This window comes from Lagenorhynchus albirostris, chromosome 6, assembly GCF_949774975.1.
Source record: "Lagenorhynchus albirostris chromosome 6, mLagAlb1.1, whole genome shotgun sequence".
In the NCBI taxonomy this organism is placed as follows: domain Eukaryota; kingdom Metazoa; phylum Chordata; class Mammalia; order Artiodactyla; family Delphinidae; genus Lagenorhynchus; species Lagenorhynchus albirostris.
The window spans coordinates 6,986,713-7,009,876 of record NC_083100.1 but is presented as its reverse complement, the minus strand read 5'-3'; the positions used below and the strand labels follow the sequence as shown (position 1 = coordinate 7,009,876).

The following is a 23,164-nucleotide window of genomic DNA, read 5'->3' as shown; positions in this document are numbered from 1 at the left end:
CAATACTGTGTTAATTTCAGGTGTACAGCATAGTGATTCAGTGTTTTTGCAAATTATATGCCATTATATGGTATAATTCTCTGTGCTATATAGTAAGTATATCCTTGTTGCTTATCCTTTTTTTTTTTTTTTTGCGGTACGCGGGCCTCTCACTGTTGTGGCCTCTCCCGTTGCGGAGCACAGGCTCTGGATGCGCAGGCTCAGCGGCCATGGCTCATGGGCCCAGCCACTCCGTGGCATGTGCGATCTTCCCGGACCGAGGCACAAACCCGCATCCCCTGCATCAGCAGGCGGACTCTCAACCACTGCGCCACCAGGGAAGCCCCACTTATCTATTTTATAAGCAGTAGTTCATATCCCATACCCATACCCCTAATCTGTCCCTCTCCTCTTCCCTCTCCAATTTAGTAACAAGTATGTTTTCTATATCTGCGAGTCTTTTCTGTTTTGTATAAACATTCATTTGTATTATTTTTTAGATTCCACATATAAGTGATAGCATATAGTACTTGTCTTTCTCTGTCTGACTTATTTCACTAAGCATAATATTCTCTAGGTCTAACCACATTGCTGCGAATGGCATTATTTCATTCCTTTTTATGGCTGATATTCCATTATATATGTATACTACATCTTACTAATCCAGTCGTCTGTTGATGGGCACTTAGGTTGCTTTCACATCTTGGCTATTGTAAATAGTGCTGCTGTGAACATAGGGGTGCATGTATCTTTTTGAATTAGTATTTTCATTTTTTTCAGATATATACCCAGGAGTGGAATTGCTGGATCATATTGTAGTTCTATTTTTAGTTTTTTAAGGAACCTCCACACTGTTTTCCATTGTGGCTACACCAATTTACATTTCCACCAACAGTGTATAGGAATTCCTTTTTCTTCACATCCTCACCAACATTTGTTATTTGTAGAGTGTTTGAGGATAGCCATCCTGAGAGGTGTAAGGTGATACTTCATTGTGATTTTGATTTACATTTCTCTAATAATTAGCAATGTTGAGCATCTTTTCATGTGTCTGTTAGCCATCTGTGTGTCTTCTTTGGAAAAATGTCTTTCACAATCTGCCCTTTTTTTTATTGGATTTTATTTTTATTGAGTTGTATGTCCTATTTGTACATCGAATATTAACCCCTTGTCGGTCACATCATTTGCAAATATTTTCTCCCCTTCTGTAGGTTGTCTTTTCGTTTTGTTGATGGATTCCTTTGTTGTTCAAAAGCTTTTAAGTTTAATTAGGTCCCATTTGTTTATCTTTGCTTGTATTTCCTTTTCCTTAGGAGACTGATCCAAGAAAATATTGCTACAATTTATGTCAAAGAGCGTTCCACCTATGTTCTCTTCTAGGAGTTTTATGGTTTCATGTCTTACATTAGGGTCTTTAAACCATTTTGAGTTTATTTTTGTATATGGTATGAGGGATTGTTCTAATCTCATTATTTTATGTGTGTCTGTCCAGTTTTCCCAACACTATTTGTTGAAAGAGACTGTCTTTTCTCCATTGTATATTCTTGCCTCTTTTGTCATAGATTAATTGATCGTAGGTACGTGGGTTTATTTCTGGGTTCTCTATTCTGTTCCGTTGATCTGTGTTTCTGTTTTTGTGCCAATACCACACTGTTTTGATCACTGGAGTTTTGTAGTATAGTCTGAAATCGGGGAGGGTTATACCTCCAGCTTTGTTCTTTTTCCTCAGGACAACTTTGGCAATTTGTGCTCTTTTGCAGTTCCATATATATTTTCAGATTATTTGTTCTAGTTCTGTGAAAAATCTCCTGGATATTTTGATAGGGATTGGACAAGATGACTTTTAAACCCCTCCCTCTTTGGGGGTGTGTGTGTGGTTTTTGGTTTTTTTGTTTGTTTTTTATTTTATTTTTTATACAGCAGGTTCTTATTAGTTACCTATTTTATACATATTAGTGTATATATGTCAATCCCAATCTCCCAATTCATCACACCACCACCCCTGCCCACCGCTTTCCCCCATTGCTGTCCATACATTTTTTCTCTACATCTGTGTCTCTGTTTCTGCCCTGAAAACCAGTTCATCGTTACCATTCTTCTAGATTCCACATATATGCGTTAATATAAAATATTTGTTTTTCTCTTTCTGACTTACTTCACTCTGTATGACAGTCTCTAGGTCCATCCACATCTCTACAAATGACCCAATTTCTTTCCTTTTTATGGCTGAGTAATATTCCATTGTATATATGTACCACATCTTCTTTATCCATTCGTTTGTTGATGGACATTTAGGTTCCTTCCATGACCTTGCTATTGTAAATAGTGCTGCAATGTATATTGGGTTGCATGTGTCTTTTTGAATTATGGTTTCTCTGGGTATATGCCCAGTAGTGGGATTGCTGGGTCATATGGTAATTCTATTTTTAGTTTTTTAAGGAACTTCCATACTGTTCTCCATAGTGGCTGTATCAATTTACATTCCCACCAACAGTGCAAGAGGGTTCCCTTTCTCCACACCCCCTCCAGCACTTGTTGTTTGTAGATTGTCTGATGATGCCCATTCTAACCAGTGTGAGGTGATACCTCATTGTAGTTTTGGTTTGCACTTCCCTAATAATTAGTGATGTTGAGCAGCTTTTCATGTGCCTCTTGGCCATCTGTATGTCTTCTTTGGAAAAATGTCTATTTAGGTCTTCTGCCCATTTTATGATTGGATTGTTTATTTTTTTTAATATTGAGCTGCATGAGCTGTTTATATATTTTGGAGATTAATCCTTTGTCCGTTGATTCATTTGCAAATATTTTCTCCCATTCTGAGGGTTGTCTTTTCTTCTTATTTATGGTTCCCTTTGCTGTGCAAAAGGTTTGAAGTTTCATTAGGTCCCATTTGTTTATTTTTGTTTTTATTTCCATTACTCTAGGAGGTGGATCAAAAAAGATCTTGCTGTGATTTATGTCAAAGAGTGTTCTTCCTATGTTTTCCTCTGAGAGTTGTATAGTGTCCGGTCTTACATTTAGGTCTCGAATCCATTTTGAGTTTAGTTTTCTGTATGGTGATAGGGACTGTTCTAATTTCATTCTTTTACATGTAGCTGTCCAGTTTTCCCAGCACCACTTATTGAAGAGACTGTCTTTTCTCAATTGTATATCCTTGTCTCCTTTGTCATAGATTAGTTGACCATAGGTTCATGGGTTGATCTGTGGGCTTTCTATCCTGTTCCATTGATCTATATTTCTGTTTTTGTGCCAGTACCATATTGTCTTGATTACTGTAGCTTTGTAGTATAGTCTGAAGTCAGGAAGTCTGATTCCTCCAGCTCCATTTTTTTCCCTCAAGACTACTTTGGCTCTTCGGGGTCTTTTGTGTCTCCTTACAAATTTTAAGTTTTTTTTTTTTCTAGTTCTGTAAAATTGCCATTGGTAATTTGATAGGGATTGCATTGAATCTGTAGATTGCTTTGGGTAGTTAGTCATTTTCACAATATTGATTATTCCAATCCAAAAATGTGGTATATCTCTCCATCTGTTTGTGTCATCTCTGATTTCTTTCATCAATGTCTTATGGTTTTCTGAGTACAGGTCTTTTACCTCCTTAGGTAGGTTTATTCCTAGGTATTTTATTCTTTTTGTTGCAGTGGTGAATGAGATTGTTTCCTTAATTTCTCTTTCTGATCTTTCATTGCTAGCGTATAGGAACGCAAGATATTTCGGTGTGTTAATTTTGTATCCTGCAACTTTACCAGATTCATTGATTAGCTCTAGTAGCTTTTTGGTGGCATCTTTAGGATTCTCTATGTACAGTATCATGTCATCTGCAAACAGTGACAGTTTTACTTCTTTTCCGATTTGTATTCCTCTTATTTCTTTTTCTTCTCTGATTGCCTTGCGTGGCTATGACTTCCAAAACTATGGTGAATAATTATGGTGAGAGTGGACATCCTTGTCTTGTTCCTGATCTTAAAGGAAATGCTTTCAGTTTTTCACCATTGAGAATGATGTTTGCTGTGTGTTTGCTCTATATGGCTTTTATTACGTTGAGGCAGTTTCCCTCTATACCCACTTTCTGGAGAGTTCTTATCATAAATGGGTGTTGAAGTTTGTCAAAAGCTTTTTCTGCACCTACTGAGATGATCATAGGGTTCTTATCCTTCAATTTGTTAATATGGTGTATCACATTGATTGGTTTGCCTATATTGAAGAATACTTGCAACCCTGGGATAAATCCCACTTGATCATTGTGTATAACCTTTTTAATGTGTTCTTGGATTCTGTCTGCTAGTATTTTGTTGAGGACTTTTGCATCTATATTCATCAGTGATATTGGTCTGTGATTTTCTTTTTTTGTAGTATCTTTTCCAGGTGGAATGGTGGCCTCGTAGAATGAGTTTGGGAGTATTCCTGCCTCTACAATTTTTTGGAAGAGTTTGAGAAGGATGTGTGTTAGCTCTTCTCTAAATGTTTGATAAAATTCACCTGTGAAGCCATCCGGTCCTTTTCTTTGTTGGAAGATTTTAAATCACCGTTTCAATTTCATTACTTGTGATTGCTCTGTTCATATTTTCAATTTCTTCCTGGTTCAGTCTTGGAAGGTTATACCTTTCTAAGAATTTGTCCATTTCTTCCATGTTGTCCATTTTATTGGCATAGAGTTGCTTGTAGTAGTCTCTTATGATGCTTTGTATTTCTGCGGTGTACATTGTAACTTCTCCTTTTTCATTTCTAATTCTGTTGACTTGAGTCTTCTCCTTCCTTTTTTCTTGATGAGTCTGACTAAAGGTTTATCAATTTCTTTTATCTTCTCAAAGAACCAGCTTCTAGTTTTATTGATCTTTGCTATTGTTCTCTTTGTTTCTGTTTCATTTATTTCTGCTCTGACCTTTATGATTTCTTTCCTTCTCCTAACTTTGGATTTTGTTTGTTCTTCTTTCTCTAGTTTCTTTAGGTGAAGGTTAGATTGTTTATTTGAGATTTTTCTTGTTTCTTGAGGCAGGTTTGTATTGCTATAAACTTCCCTCTTAGAACTGCTTTTTCTGCATCCCATAGGTTAGGGACCATTGTGTTTTTGTTGTCATCTGTTTCTAGGCATTTTTTGATTTCCTCTTTGATTTCTTCAGTGATTTCTTGCTTATTTAGTAACATATTGTTTAGCCTCCTTGGTTTGTGTTTTTTACGTTTTTTTCCCTGTAATTCATTTCTAATCTCATAACGTTGTGATCAGAAAAGATGCTTGATATGATTTCAATTTTCTTAAATTTACCGAGGCTTGAGTTGTGACCCCAGATGTGATCTATCCTGGAGAATGTTCTGTGTGCACTTGAGAAGAAAGTGTAATCTGCTGTTTTTGGGTGGAATGTCCTATAAATATCAATTAAATCTATCTCGTCTATTGTGTCATTTAAAGCTTGTGTTTCCTTATTAATTTTCTGTCTGGATGATCTGTCCATTGGTGTAAATGAGGTGTTAAAGTCCCTCACTATTATTGTGTTACTGTCAATTTCCTCTTTTATAGCTGTCAGCATTTGCCTTATGTATTGAGGTGCTCCTATGTTGGGTGCATATATATTTATAATTCTTATATCTTCTTTTTGGATTGATCCCTTGACCATTATGTAGTATCCTTCCTTGTCTCTCATAACATTCTTTGTTTTAAAGTCTATTTTATCTGATATGAGTATTGCTACTCCAGCTTTCTTTTGATTTCTATTTGCATGGAAAATCTTCTTCCATCCCCTCACTTTCAGTCTGTATGTGTCCCTCGGTCTGAAGTGGGTCTCTTGTAGACAGCATATAGATGGATCTTGTTTTTGTATCCATTTAGCAAGCCTGTGTCTTTTGGTTGTAGCATTTACTCCATTCACATTTAAGGGAATTATTGATATGTATGTTCCTATTACCATTTTCTTAACTGTTTTGGGTTTGTTTTTGTAGGTCCTTTTCTTCTCTTCTGTTTCCCACTTAGAGAAGTTCCTTTAGCATTTGTTGTAGAGCTGGTTTGGTGGTGCTGAATTCTCTTAGCTTTTGCTTGTCTGTAAAGCTGTTGATTTCTCCATCGAATCTGAAAGAGATCCTTGCCGGGTAGAGTAATCTTGGTTGTAGGTTCTTCCCTTTCATCACTTTAAATATATCGTGCCACTCCCTTCTGGCTTTTAGAGTTTCTGCTGAGAAATCTGCTGTTAACCTTATGGAAGTTCCTTTGTATGTTATTTGTCGTTTTTCCCTTGTTGCTGTTAATAATTTTTCTTTGTCTTTAATTTTTGTCCATTTGATTACTATGTGTCTCGATGTGTTTCTCCTTGGTTTTATCCTGCCTGGGACTCTCTGCGTTTCCTGGACTTGGGTGGCTGTTTCCTTTCTCATGTTGGGGAAGTTTTCGACTATAATCTCTTCAAATATTTTCTCCGGTCCTTTCTCTCTCTCTTCCCCTTCTGGGACCCCTCTAATGCGAATGTTGGTATGCCTAATGTTGTCCCAGTGGTCTTTTAGACTGTCTTCATTTCTTTTCATTATTCTGTTCTGCGCCAGTGAGTTCCACCATTCTGTCTTCCAGGTTACTTATCCGTTCTTCTGCCTCAGTTATTCTGCTGTTGATTCCTTCCAGTGTATTTTTCATTTCAGTTGTTGTATTGTTCATCTCTGCTTGTTTGTTCTTTAATTCTTCTAGGTCTTTGTTAAACATTTCTTGCATCTTCTCGATCTTTGCCTTCATTCTTTTTCCGAGGTCCTGGATCATCTTCACTATCATTATTCTGAATTCTTTTTCTGGAAGGTTGCCTATCTTCACTTCATTTAGCTGTTTTTCTGGGGTTTTATCTTGTTCCTTCATCTGGTACATAGTCCTCTGCCTTTTCATCTTGTCTATCTTTCTGTGAATGTGGTTTTTGTTCCACAGGCTGCAGGATTGTAGTTCTTCCTGCTTCTGCTGTCTGCCCTCTGGTGGATGAGGCTGTCTAAGAGGCTTCTGCAAGCTCCCTGATGGGAGGAACTGGTTGTGGGTAGAGCTGGATGTTGCTCTGGTGGGAAGAGCTCAGTAAAACGTTAATCCACTTGTCTGCTGATGGGTGAGGCTGAGTTCCCTCCCTGTTGGTTGTTTGGCCTGAGGCGACCCAGCACTGGAACCTACAGGCTCTTTGGTGGGGCTAATGGCAGACTCCAGGAGGGCACATGCCAAGGAGTACTTCCCAGAACTTCTGCTGCCAATGTCTTTGTCCCCGCAATGAACTGCAGCCGCCCCCTGCCTCTGCAGGAGGCCCTCCAACACTAGCAGATAGGTCTGGCTCAGTCTCTCCTGGGGTCACTGCTCCTTCCCCCTGGGTCCTGATGCGCACACTAGTTTGTGTGTGTCCTCCAAGAGTGGGGTCTTTGTTTTCCCCAGTGCTGTCAAAGTCCTGCAATCAAATCCTGCTAGCCTTCCAAGTCTGATTCTCTGGGAATTCCTCCTTCTGTTGCTGGACCCCCAGGTTGGGATGCCTGACGTGGGGCTCAGAACCTTCACTCCAGTGGGTGGACTTCTGTGGTATAAGTGTTCTCCAGTTTGTGAGTCACCCCCCCCCAGCAGTTATGGGATTTGATTTTATTGTGATTGCGCCCCTCCTATCATCCCATTGTGGCTTCTCCTTTGTCTTTGGATGTGGGGTATCATTTTTGGTGAGTTCCAGTGTCTTCCTGTCAATGGTTGTTCAGCAGTTAGTTGTGATTCCGGTGCTCTCGCAAGAAGGAGTGAGCACACGTCCTTCTACTCCGCCATCTTGAACCCTGTTCCTGTGTGTGTGTTCTTGTGTGCATATTAATTTAATGAGCTAGGTTACACAAACTAATTTTTTTAAAAAAACTTTTTATTATAGTGTATAGCTCAAAAGAGTTATTGGATATAACCACTCTCGTGTTTAAGATATAGATCATTTCCACCCTGATTGTCTCCTTCACTTTTTATTTTAAAAATAACTTCAGACTTACAGAAATATTTCAAGAACAGTACAAAAAGTTCCTGTATTCCCTTCATTCACTTTCCCCAATCAACATTTTAGCATAATAAGTTTCTCATTCTCTTGGTCTCATATTATTATTATTTTTTAAATTATTGGAGCATAAGTTGCTGACAATGCCCCATTATTCCTAAATATTTCAGTGTGTTTTCCCTAGATGATAATACTCTCTCTTACATAACCTCAGTTCAACCATCAAAATCAGGAAATTAACCTAGATAAAATACTATTATCTAATCTTCAGACCCCATTCAAATTTCCCCAGTTGTCTTAATAATGCCCTTTATAGCAATATGTAGATATTATTTAAATACTTATATTAAAATAAATATTTGTTTATATATGTTTTTATATATTATACATATTTACAAGTATATAAGATATATATATACTTATATATAATACATGTAAAACTCATATGTAAACAAATATTTATTTATTTATACCGTCCCCTCTGGACCAAAGTTCAATCCAGGATCACATGTTGCATGTAATTATCACATCCATTTAGTGCCCATTAGAGGCACAGTTCCTTGTCTTTCATGACCTTGGCATTTTTGCAGGGAATAGGCTAGTAATGTTGCAGACTGTCCCTCAGTGTGGGGTTTTTAGATGTTTCCATGCAACTGAGTCCAGGTGCTGCATTTTGGTGGGTGCATCACAGAAGCGCTGCTGTGTCCTCTGTGTACCCATCCCAGGAAGGCACCATGTCCCTTTGTCCCATTACTGGTAAAGTTAACTTTGCCACTTGGTTAAGGTGGGGTCTGCCAGGTTTTCTCATTGTAAAGTTACTCTTTTCCCCTTTAAAATGATTAACTCTTTTGTGGGAAGACACTTTGAGACAATCGAGAGGGCCTGTTCCTCCTCAGATGCTCACCCGCTAGTTTTAGCGTCTTTGGCATCTGTTGGTCCTTTCCTGAATCAGCTATTACTATGAAGCTTGCCAAACGGTGACTATTTCCATCATTCCTGTGACAGTTACTAATTGGCATCTAATGTGAGAAAGAGCTTTCCCTTCTCATTTATTTATATGGGTATAGACTCATGAATTCTTACTTTATTCAATGAATTATAATTATTTTTATTATTCATTTTGATGCTCAAATTGTGCCAGATGGTCCTTTCAACTGTCCCTTCAGTTGTCTCCTGACTCCTGTACCCTTTTGACAAATCTTCATCATTTTGTGAACATTTCCTTACTTTCTGGGGCAACAGATGTTCCAGGCCCACATATACCTTTCCTGCCCCAGCCCTAGATTCAGCGCGGCCCTCTCTCCAAGGAGCCTGGTTCTTTTTGTTGGAGGGTGGTATTTAGGTGGGTTCATTGCCACTGGGATGTTGTTGCTTCTGGATCCTCTCACAAGACAGGGCCGGGAAATGTGTGTGGGCACACACACGCACTCACACCTGCATCAGCATTTACCTGTATATAGTAAAAAACCCTGAGTTCACAATGAAGCTTCCCCTTCCAGCTGAACACTACAGACAGAGTTCATTCTAACCTAACTCCCTTCTCTGGCAGTGAGAGATCCGCCCCCGTTTCTCCATATATTTCATTTGCTCGTTTCCTGCTCCGCTGCCCCTGGGCCTCTGGCCAGGCCGGCTTCTAAGGCTCCGATCACTTCCCTGCCCCAGCTACTTCCTCTGCCCCCGACCACTTCCTTGGTCCCAGCCCCAAAGCCCCACTGGCTGTGGCCACTTCAAAGGAAGTGCAAGGAAAGAAAGAAAAATGATACGTGTCTTAAAGAAAAAAAGGAGAAGGGAAGGGAAAAAGGAAGAGCTGATCGGATTTTAAGGAGACACATCCTGGGGTCCATTCCAGGTCATATGGCTGAAGAGGGATTTCTGGATCTGAAGCTTTTCTCCAGGGCTCTTCCCCAACCTGCCTGCGCACCCCCCTTTCCCATCTCATCAAATGGCAGCGACATCAGCCACGTTGGAGTCTGTGATTCTTAGGAAGAGGTTTGGGGGAGAGGAGGTGCTTAAAGGTTCAGACCAGACTTGAGGGCAGAAGAAAGACCAAGGAAAGCATCTCAGGGGCTGGCAGAGGTGCGGGAGGGCAGAGGCAGGGCGGGAGGAGGTAGCTTCCAGACCGTGCGAGGTGGCCAGGCCTGGGCGGGGAGTCCTGCCCCTGCTGAGCTGATGTCTGAGTGGAGGAAATGCTGCTGGGGGCGGGGATTGGGCCTGGACAGCCAAGTTCCACATTACCCCTCGCTCTGCTCCATCAGTGCAGCTGCCTCTGGACGTGTGGGAGCCCCAGGGCTGGGGACTCCTGGGCTTGGGCTGAAGCCCGCCACTGCCTCTGAGGCCTCCGACACCCTTCCAGCCTCCACGGGCCCAGGGTCTCCCCACTGGGAAAACAGAAACAGTAATGACACCAGCGCCTCCCACCCCGCCATTCTCGTCACCGCAGACAAATGGTATTGTCTCCCTGCTTCAGATCTTTCTAGTGACTTTCCCACCGACTTGAAAGAAACGCTTTGCTATAGTTGGGATAATAAGCACACTGCCCCACCACCACTTCTGCACACTTTCCCATTATTTGTAAAATTTCCACAATGCTTGTATATACTTTTCGTTTTAAAAGGAAGCCTGGCAGAGCCTGAGGAGAAGGTGCCGGGCAGCAGCGTCTTCCTGGAGCCCCCTTGCTGGCTTCCTCCCAGGGGCCTCGCCTTCTTTCAGTTCCCCATTTAGTGACAGCAGACAGCACTGAAGTTAAAATTACCCTCTGGGAAAGTTCGGCCTGTGGGGTGCTCCGCCTTCCCCTGGAGGGTGTCTGAAAGTCAGAGCCCAGGAACTAGTTCTGGAAACACCACATTTCTCAGAGGCCGCAGCCCTGAGCTTCCAACAGTCTGGACATCAGCTGTCCTTTGTTTTAAAGACCCTAGTGGTCTGGGGCCTTGGTGGGGGGGCAGCCCTGTCCCCTTGGTCCGCACTTTCCCAGGAGTACTATACCTGGACGAGCACAGGGGCCAAGCCGTAGAGTAAAGGGGTCTCTCCCTGCAGAGTCCAGTTCAGCAGCCCACATCGCAGTGTGGGAAGCTACAGCTTTTCAACTGTGAAGTCCCATTTAGGCACTGCACACATGTCTCAAAACAGGGGTAAGGCCTGTCATTAGCCGCGCAAGGCACCTGGGGGACTACGTGAGGCTGAACCTAGCAGGGTCCCCTTCCTTTGAAAACTTATAAGCTTGTGGGGAGGCAGGCACGGCTGGGCTTGGCAAGGCGCTGTCTGCAGGGACTCCCTGAAATGATCTTGCTGGAAGTCACCTGGAAATTTCCATAGACCTGGCAAGAGGAGGCAAGAGAAGAGTTAGGTATCTTGTTTCACGATCTGAACTAACCACGTTTTTTTTCCTGCATCACTTTTGGTGATGAACATAAATTCATGTCCGTTCAGTCGATCCCACAAACCATGAGGGACGTCTGCTCTTTGCTCCGCACGTCGTAAGTTCAGAGCCGACTGAACGCAGGAATCGCTGCTCTGTGTTTTTCACATCAAGCTTCTGCTCTGTGCGCTGGGGATCTGCCACAGAGAGAAGAAATTTGTTCCTGGTGGTGGGAGAGTTGCCGCAGAGCAGAAATCCCATCACTCCCCTAGGGACACCGCCCTGGGGGGCATCTGTAACTGTGAGGGCCGCTGTCTGCAGCAAACGGCTAGCGTGGGGCTTCAGGGTTTCCTTCTCTGTTTCAGAATGACTTGGTGAATCTCTTCAGAAAGGCAGCGGCTGTGGAATGAGGAATTGAAATCTGGTGGCCGTTAAGGATCCAGGGCAGCCCCCTGTCCCAGAAGCATGGCCGGTCCCCCTCCTGGGGTGAGGGCTGCCCTTGCCTGCAGGACACGCAAGCCTTACTTTCCCACAGCTTCCCTGGGCGTCTTGTCACAGTGGGCTCCGTGGGCTGCTTCTGTGCTGTGTGTCTCACGTTCGAGCCCAGACCCCCTCCAAATCCCCTGGCTTCCGGTGGCGTTTGGAGGATGGGAGGCACAGCTGCATGGTGGGAGGGTGGGGGACCACCCCTGCTTCCTCCCTATGGGGCTGGCTTCGCGGAAGGCCTCAGCCCCGGCCTGGCAGCCGTCTCTGGGTCCTGCATCTGCCCCCCTTATGCTTGGATCAGGAGGGAAACTGCTCCCCTACTTCGCAGGTGTATTCCTACACCCTGTCCACTAAGTCCTTCTGAAATCCCCCCAGGCGAATGTGGCATCTGCTTCCTGCCTGGACCTGACTGATACACATGACAACCTTGTAGTCAGACATTTTACTTTTTTTTTTTTTTTTTTTTTTTTTGCCGTACGCGGGCCTCTCACTGTTGTGGCCTGTCCCGCTGCGGAGCACAGGCTCCGGACACGCAGGCTCAGCGGCCATGGCTCACGGGCCTAGCCGCTCCGCGGCATGTGGGATCCTCCCGGACCGGGGCACAAACCTGTGTCCCCTGCATCGGCAGGCGGACTCTCAACCACTGCACCACCAGGGAAGCCCAGACATTTTACATTTTAAAGTGTTGGAAAGGCATCACCTTTGGCAGATCAGATTGAGGATGAAGGAAGGGGGTGCTCCCCTGCTACCTACCCTCCCCCCAGCCATTGCTCTGTGTCCCCAGTCCCAGGCCCACATAGGGTCCTCTCTGACCATCTCTCCCCCTGACTCATCCTGACCCTAATCCTGCAAGTCCATGCAAGCACTAATTGCTGAGCATCCCACGACGGCCAGGCCCTTTGGCACCATATGGGGACACGACAGTAAGCAGATCTGGCCTCTGACTATGGGCTGCATGGGCAGGCGGAATCACACTTGACCAGGCCCCCATCCCCACGGGGCCCCAGTCCTCCTGCTGGCCCACGGTCAAGGCACTGTCCACTTGGAAACCCCGACTCCCACTCCTGGCTTTGACTTGGCCATCCTGCCTGACAGAGGGCCTTTCTCGGCCCAGCTCAGGAGTGAGAAGGCCGTGGCGGGGCTGCTCCTTCCTAGGCATACGGAGCCTCCGACCCACCTGTCCAGATTGCACTCCTCACCCCCATGAGTGGGGCTGGGATTGGACTCAACCCTCATTCTCTACCTTCCTGGGAACCTGGGCCACCTGGGCAGCCAGCAGCGGTCGTTCACCAGGCCCTGGCTCCCTGGCCTCTGTGACCAGTCCAAGCACACGCAGCGTCCCAGCAGCTCTGTCTCAGCACTCAGCACCCGCCCACCTCCTCCCTCACTGGATCCATAGTGTTCAGATGAATTTTAGAGTGTTCTGTTCTTCTGCACGCTCAGTACCCCAGCGTAGTTCATCAATTCTAAGGTGTTTATTTTGTCATATTAACATCTCCGAAATCAGTTGTACCCGCAGCTTGATGGTGTATCTTGGTTTATGCTTTAGCTTTCAGCAGTACATAAAGTAATAGTGTCTCAGCATTGGTGCACCTAAACTGCCATAGCTCGTGTGCTCTCTCAAACGCACATTCCCCAGACATCCTCCAGCTGAGAACCCTTTTCCAGACTCACACGAGTCGTTTGACTTTGACTTTCTTTGATACTTTCACATCCTTTATCCATACGCCTAATGGCTTGTCATCCATTAGCTGTAAATTCTTTTGACAGAATGACACTTGTCACGACTGCTTTAACTGAATCGAGTTCATCGACCTTGTGTCGTGTCAAATTATTTTTGTTATTCCGCTCACTTTGGGTTTTCAACCTATTTCAGTTACTTTTTAGAAGGCCCGGCCTTTTGTTAAACGCTACTAATTTACTGAGTAGCTTAAGCCACACGCTCAGAGACGTGCCCTCACGTACAGATTTATACGTGCGTGCATTGCATCCCCCACACAAATACGTGTGGAGAGAGAGAGACGAGGGGAGACAGAGAGGCAAGTGTGGAGCCTGAGTGAAGGTGAGTGACGGAGAGACGGAGTCTCTGAAGGCGGTGGAGTCTCTGAAGGCAAACGCATCCTCACCGCTACTTGGGGTTACCACCAGGAACTGGGCTCAGGGACAGGTCTGAGTCCTGGTCCATTCCCAGATGTCTGCATCTGTCCCGGTCTGGGTCGTCCTGCCTTGTCTGCTCTCCCAACCCCACTTACCTGTGGCCCTGATGACCTCCCACGTCAGTGCCAACCGTGCCGGAACAATAGGCACCTGACTTGAAGGTGGGCGAGTCAAGACGATCCAGCCTCGCTCAGCCCAGACCCCACCGACCTGGGTGGGCTTTCCAACGTGCACCCTATTTCCCTATTCTCCTTTCCCATGGGCGATGGGTCCCAGCAGCAGGCAGCCCCCGGAGGAGCAGTTGGGCCCCTGACCTCCAACTCCAAAGGTAGCCCCTCCTCAACTCATTTCTAAATCACATGAATGTCATTGACCTGTTAGCTACTATGATAATGGGGGTGACTCACAGGCACTTAGTGATAGGACGTGGGGGGCGCTCTGCTCCTTCAAGGCCTGGGAAGCCCCACCCAGAGGGGGAGCCTCTTTGGGGCTCATCCCTGTACCCACCAGCAGCCTGATGTCCAGCTTCCCCCGGCTCACTGCGCTTCCCTAAAGCCCGGCTACATCATTCTCCTCCACCTGGGGCTGCAACCTCGCTCAGCATCTTCTTGGCTGGATGAGGAACACCCGGCCTTACACTGTCCAGTTTTGCCATCTGTGCCGGGGGAGGGAGAAGTCCTCTGGGTTTCTGACTGGGCCAGTGGGGAGACAATGGTGCCGTACCTTGAGATGGAACACCAAGGAGGTGTGGGGCAGGGGACTGGACAGGGAGGATGGACGGGATGTTGGGACATGTTGGGTTAGGAGCAGTAGGGTACAGCACTGATGAGACCCTAAGCCTCCTGCTTGCAGTTCTCCCATCCTACCCTGCTGCCTGATAGCCCACCAGGGGGAATCACAGAGGTGGGGCCTTCATGTGGGCAGGGCTTCAGCAGGGGCAGGGCCTCAGTGGGCGGGGCTGGCTGCCGAGGGACGAACTTGAGTTTCCTGCTGGAGCCAGCAGGCGGTAAGGAGACCTGGCCCCAGGGCATTTGAACAGTCCAGTAGAATTACCCTCCTGCTCTTCTGTCATCAACAACAGAGATACAAGTCAGGGAAGATTTTCGTGCAGCCTCAACCATTTTCTGAGTTTTGACAAAACAGAATTATATCAAATGAAAAATATAAAAATAAAAGCAAAACAATTGCTATAATAGATTTTCCCCGAGTTTAAAAATAAATGATCTTGGGGGTGGGGTAATAACTCCCCCCACCGAACACACACAAACATACACACAAGAGGTCTAGAAAAAATATTCTAAACTATTAAAAATAGGTCTCTTGGAGTTGTGGGACTACAGGTGATTTCTTTTGTTTTTTTTTTAATTCTGTGTTTAAATTGTTTTCCATAATGAAAATGCGTGACTTGGCAACATAATACTTTTAAAAATAAAAGTTTTTTTTAAACTGAAAGAAAAAAGTCTTTAAAACTGTCCTATCTGTGCCTTTTGCAGAGCGGCTCTTAGGGGCTGTGAGGGTGTGGGCGTCGCAGGCAGGCCCTGCGTAGGAGCCCAGGGCTTCTGATGGACTGTGGTCACTCTCGGCCTCGCTGGTCTCTGCTGCAGGTGGCCTTTGGGGTTGGGTGATGTTCCAACCTGTTCAATGTGCTTCTGCTTGGGATTTGTCCTCAGGCATCCGAAGGCGTCCCCGTGAGGTTCTTCACCAAGCTGGACCAGCTTATCGAGTTTTACAAGAAGGAAAACATGGGCCTGGTAACCCACCTGCAGTATCCTGTGCCCCTGGAGGAGGACGACGCCTGCGACGAGCCAGAGGAGGAGACAGGTAGGAAGGGACGGAAGGGAAGGTGCCTCCGGGACCCCGCCTGCCATCTGAGTCCCACAGTGAAGTTCTGGGGTGTTTCTCTCACTTCAAGTGCTTGTAGATTGGGTGGGTTCGGTTATCAGGGGGGTGACATGGTGGTTAAAGACCAATTAGGAACACAGGCTCTGGGTCAGACAGACCTGGGTCAAACTTCCTGCACCCCATATTCTCAGCTGTGTGACCGTAGGTGAATTACTTAACCTCTCTAAACCACAGACCTCTCTTAAAGAGACACGAAAAATAATATCTGCCTCTCAGGGTGTCATCAGAGGAGTCAGTGTAGATCCCAGCGCCTAGTACATAGTAAGCACACAGTAAATGCAGCTAAAATCATTGTCAAAATAATTAGCTGAATTTTGCTGTGAAGAGAATGAGGAAGGAGATTGTTGCACCAAGCTGGAAGGATGAGAAAGGATGTTTCTTTATATCATCATTAAAAGAAAATAAAGTACAGCCCCTAAAAGGTATGTGAGAGTCAGTCCTACTGTTTAAACAGGGGAGGGACAGACTAATAGAGCGAGCGTCGGGCAGAGAGAGGCAGTGCAGCCGGGAGCTCCCCTTCTCTTCCCCTCAAAAGTTCATGTCCTGAAAGAAAGCCCTGACATACATAACTGAACCTCTCAACTGGTCAGGGCTCCTCCTAAGTCCCAGGGCTTGGAACCGAGACCCCCAGCGTCTCCCCTGAAGGACAGATTAGACCAGAGGTGTGGGGTCCCCGGCCTGACTCCGCCCATCCCTGGCTGCTGCCCGCCACGTGCTGGGCGTCCTTGCAACCACCTCCGTGGGCCACCCTTCCTCCCACCTGCCTGGAGACCCACCATGAGCGATTGCACAGCTCATCGGCAGCCTCCTCCGAGGGTAAACTCCAGCTCCTGGAGGAGACGAGGGCCAGGCAGAGTGTTTCAAAAGGAGCACAGGTCTGCAGAGGTGAAGGGGACCCAGGCAGCCGTGTCCCTCGTCGCCTCCCTGGCCCAGTAAGAGGCGCCCTCAGCTGTGAAATAGGCAGAGCCGACATGTCCACGTGTGAGTCCAGGGTCACTCGCCAGTGCTGTGCCCGGGCCGTGTGTCCCCCAGCTGCCCCCAGGAGCCCAGGCTCGGCCTCGACACCGAGAAGCCATCATGCAGAAGTGCCCTCTGCACTTCCCTCTCACCCCCCACGCCAGCTTTCCTGTCCCTCCGGGCACGGCCGTCTAAAGAAAGACCCCAACACTAGAAAAAGACCCCCCAAAAGATCCGGAAAGAGAAGCACAATCTCAGGACGGCTGGCTTCCCTTCCCAAAAAAGACCCACTGTCTGCTTGAACCCAGGCGTCTCCCACCCCCAGTCCAAGGGGTCGGATTTGGCTCAGGCCTTCTCAAGGTGATGCCAGTCCCCATGGGGCTCAAAACGGGATCATAACCCTTGAAAGAACCCCAAGCCAGGTGAGGAAGTGAAGGAACGGCTCATCCTTTAAAGAGAACGTCCCCGGGCACCTCTGTGTCCAGAGCCGTGGGGCAGCCACGCCATGTGAAAAGACGCTCGGACAGGAGGTTGCTAACCCCAGGGGCTCAGGACCCTCACCCATTTGTGGTACGTGCAGGATGGAAGCTTTCAAGGTGAACAGGTGGGAGTCCCATCTCCCAGGCCAAGTCCAAGTCATTTGTTTCATATCTCAGTTCCCTGGGTGGAGGGAGCCCCTCACTTCCTTTCATTGTCTCTGGGGGTCTGGAGGGAGAGAGAAAGGAGGACAGAGGCTGGAGAGAAAGGGCAAAGAAAAGGGGGCCAGGGTGGGAGAGAGAGGGGCAGTGTGGCTGGACCTGCCTGCTCCCCGGCCCAGCTCCTCCCATGACGGGAGCCCAACCTCTGCTGGTCCAGGGCCCCTGCTCTGCCCCGAAGCCGGCCGTCCTGCTGAGCTTCTGGGGCTGCTGTCTCCAGCCGTCCGCGGCCAGCAGCCCTGTCCGGCGTGGCCATCGGACCCCAGCAGGTGTTTGCAGAGCTCCTCAAGGGGACAAACTCTGTGTTGGGCTCCAGGGCAGAGACCGCCAAGACCAGGTCCCTGCCCTTGGCAGGCTCCCTGTCTAGCCCCAGGAGTCAGCTGGCAAGGGAGCGGGGCCAGGAAGGGACAGTGCGGGCACAGACAGGTCTGTAGCTGGGCGCAGTGGCCTGGACCCCACGTGGCGGGTGGACAGGATCACCGCACAGAGGGCAGAGAGGGTGGGCCACGTGCCCCTCTCCGCAGGCGGTGATCCTGAGGGAGGGAGCGGTCAGCCCAGACGGCACTCCTGCTCTTGTCTTGGGTAGAAGGCGTCCTGTCTCCCCCCGAGCTGCCACCCAGAAACATCCATTTATCTGCCGGGCCATGTGAGGCCAAGGAGGTCCCTGTTTCCAACGATAATCCTCGAGCCACGGAGGTCAGCCGGCCAAGCCTCTCCGAGACGTTGTTCCAGCGCCTGCAGACCATGGACACCAGTGGGTGAGTCCCCACCTGGCAGGCCCCACGACACCCAGGTAGCTCAGCCCGTGCTGTGTCCTGGAGATGCCGCTTCCACACTAGGACAGGTTGCTGTTGAGCCCACCAGCCTCCCGACGGTGGCTCTGAGGGAGCCCAGCTCGCGGGGCAGCTCTGGCTGCGCGGGCACTGGATGGCCCTGCTCAGGTGCTCCATGTCTGCCAGGCCCTGCGGCATGGCAGGAGCTGGTTCTGGAATGATGGATGGCTCTCTGCTGCAGACGGCATGGCCCTGCTCCAGGCTTCAGGGGCCTATGCTGGGGCTTGCTGGGAACTCACATGGCATCTTTTCCCGTCCCAAAGACTCCTCCCACCATGCGGTCCACTGACTCAGATGGTCCCAGTGGAGGAGCTGCCTGCACTGCAGCCTGGACCTGCTCTGGGCCCCATGCAAAGGAGGCCAACTTCCGTGTCACCGGGAAATGGGTCAGAGCAACTGTTCCATGTGTGGTGTAGACTGTGAGGTCTACACCGCGTGCCACTCCTTTCTTTGTGGTGGAAGGGGTGAGGTGCAATCCTTTTAACACTTTGTTTCACCTGCCCTGATCCAGGGCTCTCAGGATCTGGCCCCGTATGTGGTACCAGACTTAGTCCATGTTGATGAGGTCCTGCAGCCCCTTCGCCTCCCTCAGCAGGCCCAGGCTGGATGATGGGAGGTGGAGGTATGGCTGGGAGGGGCGTTGGCTATTTTGCAAATCAGAGGCCCTGACTTTAACACAGGCCAGGGGATGGCTTCCACAGGGAGGACGCTCCGTGAGGGGAACTGTGTCCCCAGCACCCAGCATGTCACCTGGCACGGAGTCGGCACTCCCTAGATCTGTGTTGAATGAATTAATTAGTACACAGCCATCTCCATGTGTTAAAAATTGAAAAACATTTTTTTGTTTCTTCATGAGATAAAGGCCCTCCAAAGAATATCCTATTGGCAGGGCTAATGCAACATCTCCAGCTTGAAAGATTAATTTGAGACAGCCAGGGCTGCTCACCTACCATCTGATTTAGCCAAATACAAAGCAAAGGCCTGAAGGTACACACAGCCACCGGTTGCTAAGATATCTGGTGTTTCTATACTTCCACCTTGACATTTCCTCTAATTTTTCTCCGGGCCCGCCGGGTTATATTCTCTGCACGCTCCTGGAATTCCTTGTGCTCTCCGGGCCCGCTGGGTTATATTCTCTGCACGCTCCTGGAATTCCTTGTGCTATTTCTCCAGAAGCTTACTATCCAGTGCTTTGAATATGTTGGGCCATTACCATGATTATCCTGATGTATGTATCCATATAACAAATGCTTATTAAAATAGTTCAGGCAGAGCCCGTTGTTTAGTTTCCTTGAGATTCTATTTCTCTCCAAGTTTAGGTGTTAAATGCAGGGCAGTCCTTGAGGAAACAGGCAAGGATGTTCAGTGGTGCCACTGCCGCCCATCACCTCCTGACTCTCCCACGTGGTCTATTGGCTACATCTCCTTGTCAGTCCCTCCTCTCTAGGGACAGGTCTTCTCTAGGGACTCAGGGCCCAGTGGGGCAGGACAAGGTGTCCAGCCAAGCCTCCACGCAGCCTCCTGAGAGGGGGCGGGGGCAGCTGAGGGGAAGCTGGTGTGGCTTCTCAGCTAACAAATGGCAGTGGAACTTGCCTAAAGCTTCTGCTTGGAGATGGAGGTGTGTGGGTGGAGCACATTGGAGGGACCATAGTGCCTGCCCTCAGTTCTCTTCTGGGTCATGAAAAACTAAGCTTCTGCCTTGTGTTTGCAAGTTAATCTGTGTTGCTTGTAAAATAGCTTTGTACACAGAGGACTGCCTTTAGATTATTCTTAATTATAAGACAACCTGCACAGTCTCTTGTGCAAGTTAATTAGATCTAATCAGTTAGGTCATAGTTAAGAAAAGACTGCTGAGTAACATCAATCTTCTCTGATAAACAGAGTTTAACGTCTTTATGTCAACACTTTTCTACAACAAACATTTTAACAAATATCGCTTCCTAAAGCAAGTACTGATGGTCTCAAAGTTAAAGCCAATAGGCACGAGAACTGTTAAAGTACATATCTTCATGCTGTAGGAGAGATTTTTCCTTTTCAGCAAAACAGACTGAGGCAGAAACTGGATTTTTTTATGGTGTCAAGACTCAGAATAAGTATAGATTAAACTTAAATATTATGACAACTGGTACGTAAATAGTTGCTGACTTCTCAGGCTAAATCAGTCAAAATGGCTAATCTATGTCTTTTCGGTCTTTCACTGAACAGCTGTTGCTGTTCAAGAGCAACAGCCTTTCATTCTTTCAAGGATCCTAGAGAAGAAAGTACCCTGTGACCTCTAGCTTCAACTTGATCGCAAGGCTGCAGCAAAGCTATTTGAGGCTTGTATGAATTTCTTCACACACGTAAATCAACATCCTTGAGCCTCCGTTTCCTTGTTTGTAAAACAGGAATAATAGTAATATCTGGCTCATAACGTTGATTTGTGGATTAGAGGAGAACAAAGAGTATAAAGGGCTAAGCAGAGTGACTGGTATGTTACGCTCAGGACATACTTGCTGTAATTATAATGTTCATTATTATAGGAACAAAAGCTCAAAAGTTATCCAGGAAAAAATGCTGCTGGGTGATAGAATGTAGAGGTGCGATCAGCCTCGGGGGCAGCCCTGGCGCGACGCGGCCCGGGCTCTGCCTCTGCTGGGTCATCCTGTGCGAGGCGAGGGCAGGTCCTGCCTCGGGCCCATGTGCTTCATCCGTAATTGAGAGGGACTAGAACAGACCAGGAGCAAGGGCTGGGGGTGCAAAGGCCCGGCACCTAGGCTGCCAATACCATACCCCCAGCCCCATCACTCAGCACAGAGACTTCCCCTCGGGGCCTCGGATGACTGGGAACCTCCCTGACACAGAGTTCCAGGTGGCCCTTGGCTGTGAACTTGGAGTTGGCCTGTGAGCTGTAGCCATTTGCCATCTCTGGACTAGAGCATCCCTCAGCCCTCAGATCCCATCTTTAGGAATTGATGAAGCAGGAAAACAAGTCCTCTGTACATTTTCAAAGCTGTTCTGTCTCCTTTTCAAAGGATAAACATTTCCCATCCCCAGCTGGTATCACTTCCTTCCACCTATAATGTTCATTATTATATATTAATGTTCATTATTCCCAATCTCCACTCCTAACACTTTCCTTCACTCTTTATGCTCCAGCCTCACAGATTTTTTGTTCCTCGAGGCTGGCCTCATTCCCACCTCAGGACCTTTGTACTTGACATCCCGCTGCCAATAGCTGGATGGCTAGCTCCCTCTTGTCACTGAGGTCCCAGCTCTGCGACTGCCTCAGAGAGGTCTCCTTGACCCCCAAAGGACACTAGCACCCTCCCACCCAACGTCTCTCTAGCACTTTTCCCTATTTTATTTTGTCATGATGTTTACTAAAATTATCTTGTTTGTTTACAGACTTAATCTACCGCTATACTTCCTTACTAAGACATCAGCTCCAACAAGGTCTAAAGGGCAGGGACTTTGTGCACTGTGTTATTGCTGCATCCCAGCTCCCAGAATAGAGCTCAGGGCGGGCTCTCCATACATATTTGTTAAGTGAGTGAATGAATGAATGAATGGATTGAAGAGCTGTTCCAATCAAAGCAGTGGGTGGGTTTGGAGGCAGCCTCCCTTGGGGCCCTTTACTCTTGTCTGACCTGATCTCCACCCCTTCAGTAAGACCCAGGGAGCCTGTCCAGGTGTGCGAATGCTCTCCTGGGGCCGGTGTCTCAGCTGGAGACTCTGAGAATTCAGATTTCTTCTTCTGCCTGTTATTGCTGGTGTCTATCGTTTAGGAACCGAAGAAGCATGTTCTTATCTCTCCTTTTTTTTTTTTTTTCAGGCTTCCAGAAGAGCATCTGAAAGCTATCCAAGATTATTTAAGCACTCAGCTCACCCTGGACTCTGATTTTGTGAAGTCGGGCTCCTGCAGTCTGCCTCATCTCAAGAAACTGACCGCGCTCCTCTGCAAGGAGCTCTATGGGTAATGGCTGCCGTGAGGATGGGAGAAGGGGGACAGTGGGTGAGAGAACTAGCTCATTAGGGTGACCCCTGCTCTTAGCCCCGGTGTCCAGCTCCGGGTAATTGGGCTGTTGGTGGGGGCTTAGAAATCTGGTTGTTGGAGGTTTTGTTTTCATGGCATTTGAACTTGGTGGTTGTTGGCTTTTTTTTTTAAACGAAAGCTAATTCGAGGCCAGTTGCTATGGGAAGGGGTGGGCGGGAGTACACCGCCCGCCCTTCCACACTTGCTAAGGATCCAGAGGCTACGGCTTCTGCTGCCATTCGTCTTTCTTGCTGCAGCCGGCACATTTGATAAGCACGTAAGGGCACCAAGAGGAGATCAATGAAAATCAGCCTGTTTTCTACGTGGGTGGTGATGGCTCAAGATTGCCAGTGACGGCAGGTTTTTAAAGTGAGCCAATTCACCAAAACTTGAGTGTTCTGCTATTGAATTCACTGAAGGACCAATTGGTAAAAATTCCAGTTTCTTTTAGTGTTTTAATTTCATTATGTGCTTTAATTTCATTACCATTAAAATTAAGTTTAATTACATTTTAATTGTTAAAAGTGCAAACTTAAAGCTGATACACTCTCTGAAGAATTGACAAAAGAATTTTTTAAATGCTTGAAAAAATAGAAAATCACATTTAAAAGCATCTGAAAGAAATCACAGGGACCCCAAACAATCCCATGGCAAATGAAAGGTCAACATTTTGGTTGGAAAAATAGCATTTCATGTGGGTGAGGTTTTATCAGCCTATACTGTTCTGTGTTTTATTACATACACAGCAGTTTCAAAATTCTTTTGTCAGTTTCTCTGGCGCCATATCTATCTTAGCTTAGTTTCTGTGCAAACAAGAATCTTTCATC

At 47.0% G+C, this 23,164-nt stretch overlaps 1 protein-coding gene across 2 annotated transcripts in view; it reads left to right on the top strand.

The window, feature by feature from the left end:
• Positions 1 to 23,164, top strand: part of INPP5D (inositol polyphosphate-5-phosphatase D) — a 133,653-nt gene that overhangs the window by 47,664 nt on the left and 62,825 nt on the right. For both annotated transcript variants that reach the window (XM_060151825.1, XM_060151823.1), the window contains exons 3-5: positions 15,606 to 15,756; positions 18,076 to 18,247; positions 22,137 to 22,277. In XM_060151825.1, coding sequence (XP_060007808.1) covers positions 15,606 to 15,756; positions 18,076 to 18,247; positions 22,137 to 22,277 — 464 coding nt within the window. The remainder of the gene's footprint in view (positions 1 to 15,605; positions 15,757 to 18,075; positions 18,248 to 22,136; positions 22,278 to 23,164) is intronic.